Source organism: Apodemus sylvaticus, chromosome 1, assembly GCF_947179515.1.
Source record: "Apodemus sylvaticus chromosome 1, mApoSyl1.1, whole genome shotgun sequence".
NCBI lineage: Eukaryota > Metazoa > Chordata > Mammalia > Rodentia > Muridae > Apodemus > Apodemus sylvaticus.
The window spans coordinates 74,056,383-74,065,874 of NC_067472.1; the positions used below are offsets into that span (position 1 = coordinate 74,056,383).

General features: G+C 52.6%; 1 protein-coding gene across 1 annotated transcript; it reads right to left on the reverse strand.

Annotated features, from left to right (window-relative positions):
• Positions 1–268: 268 nt before the first annotated feature.
• Hmx3 (H6 family homeobox 3) lies at positions 269–1,952 on the reverse strand. The gene is made up of 2 exons (XM_052174585.1): positions 1,553–1,952; positions 269–939 (listed from the first exon to the last, which is right to left on the reverse strand). The coding sequence occupies exons 1-2, from the start codon at positions 1,950–1,952 to the stop codon at positions 269–271; spliced, it is 1,071 nt and encodes a 356-aa protein (XP_052030545.1).
• Between the last annotated feature and the right edge of the window lie 7,540 nt (positions 1,953–9,492).

The window sequence follows — 9,492 nt, forward strand, 5'->3', positions numbered from 1 at the left end:
CTTTCAATTGGAAGTTTTGACCTGGTAATTTTGTCGTTCCCCCCCCTCCAACCCCACCCCGTTTTCTCTCAATGGTAAGCAAAACCAAAAAATAAGAGGAGAAGCGCCTCAAATTCATAGGAATGAATTGCACGAAAATGCATTGCAAATACTTACAAAATGCTATTGGGGGGTGGGAGGCAAGGCAGTGGCACCCTCGGCCCGGCCCAGTCTCCTCCGGGGTCCCCGAAAGGTGGCCAGGTGCTCACTCCCTCTCCCGTCTCCCGTCTCACACCGGCCGTAGCAGGGGCACGGAGGAGACCACCGGGTGCGAGTAGTAGACGGGGTGCGGGAAGGTGAGCAGCGGCTGGCTGACCGGCACCGGGGCCCCCGCGGCCGCCGCCGCCCCCTCGGCCGCAGAGTTCTCGTGGTAGAGGATGGGCACGCGCACGATGCGCTGCGCCGCGGCGTGGCTCAGGTTGGCCGCCTCCAGCTCGGCGGCCAGCTGTCGCTTCCACTTGTTGCGGCGATTCTGGAACCAGATCTTGACCTGCGTCTCGGTGAGGTGAAGCGATGCGGCCAGGCCGGCTCGCTCCGAGCTGCTCAGGTAGCGTTTCATGTCGAAGGTGGACTCGAGCTGGAAGACCTGGCTGCGGGAGAAGACGGTGCGCGTCTTCTTTTTGCGGCACGCCGGCTTCTTCTCGGGACTCTCGGCGCCCGCCTTCCAGTCCTCTGAGCCCGGTGTCGCCGCAGTAGCCCCTACTGTCGTTCCGGCCGCGCCAGGCACCGCCTCGCCTTCTTTTTTGCCTTCCTCCGAGTCGCTCTCTTCCAGAATGATCTCGTCCGGGCTCTTGGAGTCCAGATCCTTGTGGTCGGGGTCAGCCTTGAGCAGAGGCTCCGGGGAGTCGCGGTCGGTGCCGGACGCAGGGGAGGAGTCTCGCAGGAGGGCCTTCTCCGAGGCTGGGGAGACAGACAAACGGACGCACACACAAGCACAACAACACAGCCTTGAGCGAAACGGGGATCTGGGAGCAGCAGGCACAACCCGCACGTTGGCCTCGGGCTCCTGGCCCTTGGCCTCGGTTCTCCCGGGGTCCTCCCGTGTCCCTGTCCCCGCTGGGCTGCAGTGGGGCAGCAAGACCTAAGATCTCCTCGCCTCCCTAGGACTAGCCAGGCAATGATGACATCTGGGCCGCTCCTTTTATCTTGCGTCCCCCATGCCAGGGGCCAGCGGAAAAAATTCTCCATGGTTAGGGTTTAACCCTGCCTTCCAGGCCTAGTCCCCCACCCAGGCCATCCCAAGCCACCATTCCTGATGGAGGCCACTTTTCCCGGGAAGCGCAGCGCCCGGGCCTCCAACTCCATCTCTTTTCTCAGCAAGTGGGATTGGATTCGGGGCCTCGTAGCCAAGAGCGCAGGAAAGGTGCTGGCTAGAGGCAGAAGGAAGTCAACCGAAACTCGGGTTTGCAGGTGTCGGGGCATCCCATAACTGCAGTGACACCAGCTCTGGGAGGGGATGGGACCGACCCACAGGGAAAGAGGGGAGAACGAAAGTTCAAAGAGAGGTCGGTACCTTCTGGTCGCGGGAGGTGGCCGCCGGCGGGGGTCAGGGTGTAGGGGTACCACCAGGCCGGGGAGCGCTCCAGGTAGTGCGCTGGCAGGGCAAACCTCTGCGCTGGGATCTCAAAGCGGGGGAAAGCCAGGTCGCCCACCTGCGAGATCGTGAAGCCCGCGGCGCCCTCCAGGGCACCTTTGGCTGCGGCGGCAGCAGCGGCGGCCGCGGCGGCGGCGGCCGAGGCCGGCGCAAAGAGCGTTCGTGGGGGCGGCTGAGGCTTCGGGGGCGGCCGGTGATGGTCTCCGTTGAGCAGGTTCCTGATGGAGAACGGGGATTCCTTGGGCGCGGGAGGCTGGGGCGGCGGCTGCGGGGGCGGCGCGCTGGCAGTGCCCGAGGCGTCCGGCCCGGGCTCCGGCATGGTCCCCAGTCCTCCGGGTCCCACGGAGGGCGGGAGCGGGACAGGCGGGCGGCGGGGCGAGTAGGCTAGGGGCCGGAAATCAGACCATAAACGGAACTCAACTACGGGGCTCAAAGTCGGGGGCCGCCCCGGGCGCAAATCGAGCCGCGGGAGGGCGGGGTGGGGACCGGGCCGGGGCGGGCTCGCATGGGGGAGGGGTCCAGAGGGGCGGGGAGCGCACCTGCCTCTGCGCCGAGGGAGCGAGGGGGCCGGGTTGGAGCTGCGGCTCCCCGGGAGGAGGCTGCGAGAGCGGTCCCCGGCTTGGGGATGCGTCAATCCGGCGCCGGATGCTAATGATGAAATCAAAATGTCATCCAAGTTAAATGCGGGGAGTATACGGCGATTGGGCGCGTACAATGGCAAATGGGATTAGGCCGGCCAAGGCGCAGCCGAGCCCAGGCCCCGCAGCCGCCTCCTCCACAGCCCCCTCCTCGCCTTCCCTCGGATTTTGGCGCTTTGGCTTCGGGCTATGAGAGCCCGCCTGTTATTGGCTTTATATAGTCCAATTAGGCAGCAAATGAGGACAAACCTATTAGCACAAAAGGATATTGGCTCTCGCTAAAGAGGCACTCTGAGAGCTCCCACCAAGCGGGAGGCGCGCAAGGGACCTCAAGACGGAGACGCCCCCGGCGGGCCGGAGCGCACCGACCTGCGCGAGTCTGGAGCTTGCACCTCCCTCTACCCCCTGCGGCTCGGCCACAGGCTAGCTGCTGTCCGGTCTGCCGGAGGGGGGAGGGGCAGAGCAGGCTGGCCCGGGTCACCTCGGGGTTATCCGCGCTAGCAGCCGCCACTCTCCTACCCCTCCTGGCCTGGCAGAGGCCAGCTGCCCCCACGCGGCTGGAAAGCCTTGGTCGTGGGTCCAGGAAGTAGGGCGCCTCCCCGGCCCGGAACGAACTCTGAATTCTCTTTCCCCAAACCTGCTAATCAGGGTGCGGCCAAGAAGAGCTTCCCCCGCTCTTCGTCTAGTCCAGAGTCTGCGGGTTCAGGAATCCGCGTAGCCTTGGCCTTTGGTCCTGAAAACGGAAGAGTGATTCTGAATCTTTCAGGAGTAAGAGTTGGGTATGCGACTCTGCACGCGCTTCCCTTGCAACTGTCCGGGTAGCGGTGTTCCCGCACTGACAACTGCACTCCGAAGGACGCCGCTTTTTTCTGGATGACTGTGTCCACGGCTCAAAGACCAACTTTAACCCTACGATCTGAACACAGCACTTTCCCCCAAAAGGGTGGCGTTTGGAACTGCCTAATGCTTTAATATGGGCGCCAAGAACCGAAGGCGCAGACGAGTGACCCTGGCAGCGACACCTGCAGCATGTCCCAAGGGCCTCCAAGTCCCTGGAGAACCACAGCAGGGCTCTGAGGAATAGCTGGACTTCATCCACCTTAACAGCTTCCTGGGGAGCCCGAGAGACGCGCAGTTCAATTCTAGATTTCAGTGGGGTCCCTTCCCCAGGGATAGTTCCTTGGACCGAGAAAGATGACAATTTGTTTTCAGGCCGGATGAAACTCCCTTCACATCTGAGCTCTCTCTTCCTCACCTGATTCTTTATCTTTCGGTTGAGCCTTGCCTAATTCAAGCTCCTCTTGCCTAACGCAGACTGGACAGTTTTGGGTCCCCAAATGAGAAGTAGGTTTATTTTATTTTTCAGTCCTAGGGCTCCAGACCCACCTCCACCAAATCTCGAAGGTCGTGTTTAAAGTTTTGACATCCACCCTCGGTAATGAACCCTACTTTTGCCTTGTAAGTAGAGCTTCCATAAATGGTTACTATTATTCCTTTGATTTCCTACAAGGCTTTACTGGAATGCACAAGGGCGCATCATCTAAAACCTGAGTTGGAGCCAATCACAGCTCCGAGACTCAAGCAGGGCTGGTAATACTCTCAGATTTTATAGAGAAAAGGTGTCCAGAGAGAAGGTTGTACCTAAGACACCCAAACAGTGCGGGACAACTAGCGGCCACCCCCACCCACCCACCCAAGGCAGAAATCGTTTTTCCTGAATAGGCAGCATCGTTTCGGAGCTCATGGCTTGCGCACAGCAAAACCTGGTGGTCCAGTGGGCTGCGGAGGAACCCTCTCCCCCCAAGGGTATGTGCTGGTATGGTTTGGTGGGGAGCTGGTGCAGACCTGTGCACTCTCGCAAAAGTTCTGATGCACAGGGGCTCTTTTAAATTAGGGAAAGAGGAAACACTGTCCATTTCTCCAAAAGGTGTTCGTTGTGAGTCAGTGCTACTTACTCTCTGCCTACCCTGAGAGGCTGTGTGTTCAATCACCGTGTCTCAAAACAAAACAAAACAAAACAAAACAAAAACCAAAAAAAAAAAACAAAAACAAAAAACAAAAACAGCACCAAACCGGTATCTATGAGTCCGCAGGCATGAAAGACATTCTGTTCCCAGGAAGACAGGCGTGAAAGGCATTCGGTTCAATGCTTCTGGCCAATCTCCGTTCTGGGACTAGACCAGAAGTATGGACCCAAGGAGAGTTCAGAGGTAGCCTCCTTGGGCCAATCCAACATATATGTCCTTTCCTAACGCGAATTTGTGTGTGTGAGTGTGTGTGTGTGTGTGTGTGTGTGTGTGTGTGTGTTTTCACTAGAGGAAAGAGTCTCTTTAAGATGCTCGTCAACATCAGGAAGAATAGACTTGAGCTTTCCTTTCCGGTTTGAAAAAGCTCGGTGCCTGGATAGCAATTTACTATTTCTCCAGAAAGGATTGTTCCCTCCACTCGCCAGCATTATGATGCCTTGTAAAGCCAGGCAAACAGCGCCCTCTATGGGGCATCCTCGAGCCTGCAGGAGAGTCTGAAGAAAACACAGAACCTATGCTAAGTATTTAAAAGCCTAGGCCCTGATAGTCCCTAAGACCCTTAGAAAACAAGCACTTGGAAAACAAAACAAAACAAAACCTAAGTTATGGGAGAAACCAAGGGCGAAGCTGCCTGCTGGTCCCCGCAGGTCTATCCACTTTTCGAAGAGTTCTCTCTTGCTTTATACTGTCCTGGCTTCCTGTCTCCCTTTAAGGCGGATTTTAGTTTTCTCCTTGCAGCCTTTCTTTGTATGTAGAGCCTGACTGCAGTTGAGGACCTTCAGGATGCTGTTGTGTGAGGCATGGCGCTGCCTTATTTATCTTGGCCAGTAAGTGGGCGTTTCAGTAAAGGTTCGTGTTAATGCCTCAATTCGTGACTTAGGTGATGGGTGGGCGAGTACTTGGATGAGTACATGGGTGGGTGGGTGGGTGGGTAGGTGGAGTACATGGGTGGGTGGGTGGATGGATGGGTGGGTAGGTAGAGTCACAATTCCCACTGTAAAGGATTGGTCTGCTTGACAAGAGTACTTCAGACACCCTGGCAACTTCCCCCAAACACTCCCGCCAACACGGTTTTTGAAGTGTTTAATGAAAATCTAGGTTGTTGGCTTTTTGGCATAGGATCTTGGTCTATAGCCCAGGCTTCCCTAGAAGTCAGTGTGTAGCCTCCCTAATGCTGGAACTACAGGCATGAGCAACCACACTCAGATAATCTGAGGTCGTTTGATGATACATTTTACAAAACCTAAAGGCATGCCTCACAGATTTTCAGCATGCAGGCTGTGCAGAGTCAAATCTCCTCATCACTGTATCTTGGGACAAATATCCAAGATGGCAAAAGGGGCCTGGAGAATACTAATGATTAACACCAAACTTTTACACAACGAATAGAGCTTGACAAAGGCATGCTCAGAATTATGTCCTACACCTGTCACATGGAAACATATTATGTGCATTTGTACACACTCAAGTTGGTAAGCAGATTTTTCTCCAAGGGAGGGGAGTGTCTGCATGATCCCTAGGACTTTACTCAAGGCAGGGGACTTCCTGCTGCAGCCAGAGCGGACGAGTCCTCCCTAGATGGGTGTACAGACTTACAGAAAGGGCAGGGGGCCAGCTAAGCTTTTAGCTGAAGCTGCAAAGCCCATACTGGAGGCCTGCACAACAACAGCTAGGGTTTGTCCTGTTCCTGGTGTTTGCATTTATCACCCAACTCTCCAGAGTTGCAGGGTTTTGATTTGGAGGTAAAATGGACAAAAGCCTGGAGCTGTGATTCCCAGGAAAACTCTGACCCTGCCTCCCAGGAAGTTCCCGTTCATCTTTTCTCATGCTACTCAGAACACTGCCAGAGACCCCTGCCTTGGCTATGAGCGTGACCTTGAGGAATATAGAACCCTTAGGGAGTGGCTGCTGCCGTGTAGTCCTGGCAGCTGTGTATGTCTTGAGACATGTACCAACTCCCTAGAGTGGCCAAATTAGTAACCCTTCCCTGAGAATAGGGGAACTCACTATGCAGAGCTAATCTTAGACATTAGTCACTGGCCACTATCTTGGGGTGAGGTACTTGAAAGTGAAGAAACTGAGGCACAAGATTATACGACAAAAGGAAATGGATCTTAACCGAGAACACAGCCTGGTAGCATTGCTATGAAGACACTTGGGTATGCAGTGAGTGCTGGCTATGCCTATGGTAAATTCTCATGCACTCTTCTCTTGGAAATTATTGACTGAGTGGTTGACTGACTGACTGACTGACTGATTGATTGATTGATTGACTTGTCTGTTGTTTATTTTGAGACAGAGTCATTCCAGTTGGCCTGAAATGAGGTTTCACAGTGGTCTAGCTCACCCCCGCCTCCCACTTGCTAAGATTAAAGATGACCCCACAGACCAAACATCTGTTCTTTCTGGTCTCTCTGGCAAAGCTAGGATGACTAACTAACCCTGGTAGGCTGCCTACACCCTCTCACTCTTCCTACTTCTGGTGTCTTCAAATGTTTCCTTCTAAAACAGGAGTCTTCCACACACAGTTATGTACAGGTTGCTCTGCCCTAAGAGTTCTTTTTTTTTTTATTCATTTTTTTAATTATTTATTTTATGTGTATGATGAGTACACTGTAGCTTCTTCAGACACACCAGAAGAGGGCATCAGATCCCATTACAGATGGTTGTGAGCCACCATGTGGTTGCTGGGAATTGAACTCAGGACCTCTGGAAGAGCAGTCAGTGCTGTTAACTATTGAACCATCTCTCCAGCCCCAAGAGTTCTTTTCTTACTTTTTAAGATTTATTTTATTTTTATGTGCATAAGTGTTTTGCCTGTGTATATGTCTGTCTTCCACTCGTGTTGCTTGTGCCCACAGAGGCCGGAAGCAGACACTGGATCCTCCTGGAGCTGGGGTTTCGAATGGCTGTGAGCCACCATACGGGTGCTAGGAATTGAACTCAGGTCCTCTAGAAGAGCAGTCAGTGCTTTTAACTGCTGGTCCATCTCTCCAGCCTCTCTTTAGAGTTCTTGTGAAGGGGAAAGAACTTTGTATGTTTGTGGTTTTCTCCATGGAACTTGACTGTCTAAAAGTGTCTCAGAGCTGTTGGAGCCCCACGGATAAAGGCACTTGCCACCAGATCTGGTGACCTGAGTTGAATCCCTGGACCAACTCAGTCTCCTTTAAGTTGTCCTTGGACCACTACACAAACATAGCATGTGTCCACATCCCTCCACTAAATAAACATAATGCAGATGAAAGTATCTGATGCTTAGATGGCTCATAATTTGCTGATGTCCCAGTCCCCGGTTCTGAAAAACCTCTAGGATCCACCATCATGAATCCAGCGAGCAAAGCAGACACCTGTAGGAGAGTCTTCTCAGAAAGGGGCTGTACGAGGTCCCCAGGGAGCCTTGACTCATCTCTTCTCAAGGCTCACCCTTTGAAGAATGATGTGCTCACTCCGAAGCCACACAGGGTCCCATTGTAGACAGTGTTCTTTGTTTTGTTCTCTTTTGTTTTTGTTTTTGTTTTCATCCTGCTGAGACAGGCTGGGTTTTCCTAACCAATCCTACAAAGTGCCAAGAACTTCATCCTAATGCCCACAACAGATATTTGTTGAGCAGCTGATGTGGGCTCAGCAATGCTCTGGGCACTTGGGACGCTGCATTGAGCTTGCAGTTCTTACCCTTAGGGATAGTGCTCTAGAGCTGGGCACAGGCAAGACGGGGACAAGGGTGATTAAAGGAAATGGCAAAACGGTGGGGGTGGAGAGGACTGTGATGTATTAAAAGACAGACAAGAGAAGCTGCCCTAGGAAACTGAGGTTAAACTGGAGCAGGGATTTTCAACCAAACTAATGTTGTGACCTTTTAATACAGCTCCTCATGTTGCGGTGACCCCTAACCATAAAACTATTTTCATTGCTACTTCATAACTGTAATTTTGTTACTGTTATGAATCCTAATGAAAATATCTGATGTGCAGGATATCTGATATGCTATCCTTATGGCCATGACCCACAGGTTGAGAACTACTGAACTCAAGAGATGGCTTAGTGCTCAAAAGTACTTGTGGGATGAGCATGATGACTGGAGTTCAAGTCTACAACATACATAGTTTTAAAAAAAGCCAGATGTGGTAATGCTCGCTTATAATCCAAGCAGTGGAGGTGAGGCTCACTGGGGCTTGTTGTTCAACCAGTCTAGGTGAAAACTGGCAAGCTTCAGATTCAGTGAGGAATCCAGTCTCAAAGGGACTAAGGCAAGGGGTGATAGTGCAGGACACCCGCCCTTCTCCTCTGGCTTCTGCATTTATGTGAACAGGCATGTGTATGTGCATGCGTTATATGTAAAGTACAGGTTGAGCAAATATTCTGAGGTATGCTTGGTGGTGGGATTGGGGGCCAGGATGAGTGTTTCAAGAAGAAGGAAATGCTTGATCCAAAAGCCTAAGACCAGGACCTCAAAGATGTGGTGTTGCCAACAGGAGACCAGCAGGAGCGGTAAAGGGGGCTTGCCATATGGGACTCTGGAGGCCTTGTTAGGAGATTTGGTTAGAGGTCGTTTTTCGTGTGGCACAACTTGGGGGTATAATTCAATTGGTAGAGTGCTTATCTAGATTCCATGAAGCCCTGGGTTTCATCCCTGCATGAGATAGGTGTGATGGTGTCTGTCTGTAATCCCGGCACTAGTTAGAAATAGAAGAGCCAGGAAGCAAGATGGTTCAGCCAGTAAAAGAGCTTGCCAGGCTCTGGGAGTACTTGGTGACTCATTGTTGTTCCTATGGTGCTGCAAACCCCTTCAGCATCATCTTTGGTCCTTTCTCTATCTCATCTATCGGGGACCCTGTGATCATTTCAGTGGCTGCCTGAGAGAGTCCTCCTCTGTATTTGTCATGCACTAGCAGAGCCTCCCAGGTGACAGCTATATCCGGCTTCTGTCAGCAAGCACTGTGGGCATCCACGATAGTGTCTGGGTTTTGTAATTGTATATGGGATGGATTCCTAGGTAGGGTAGTATCTGGATGGTCTTTTCTTCAGAATCTGCTCCACACTTTGTCTGTGTATCTCCTTCTGTGGGTATTTTATTCCTCCTTCTAAGAAGGACCAGAGTATCCGTACTTTGTTCTTCCTTTTGCTTGGGCATCATTTGATATGTGAATTGTGTCTTGGGTATTTCAAACTTCTAGGCTAATATCCACTTATCAGT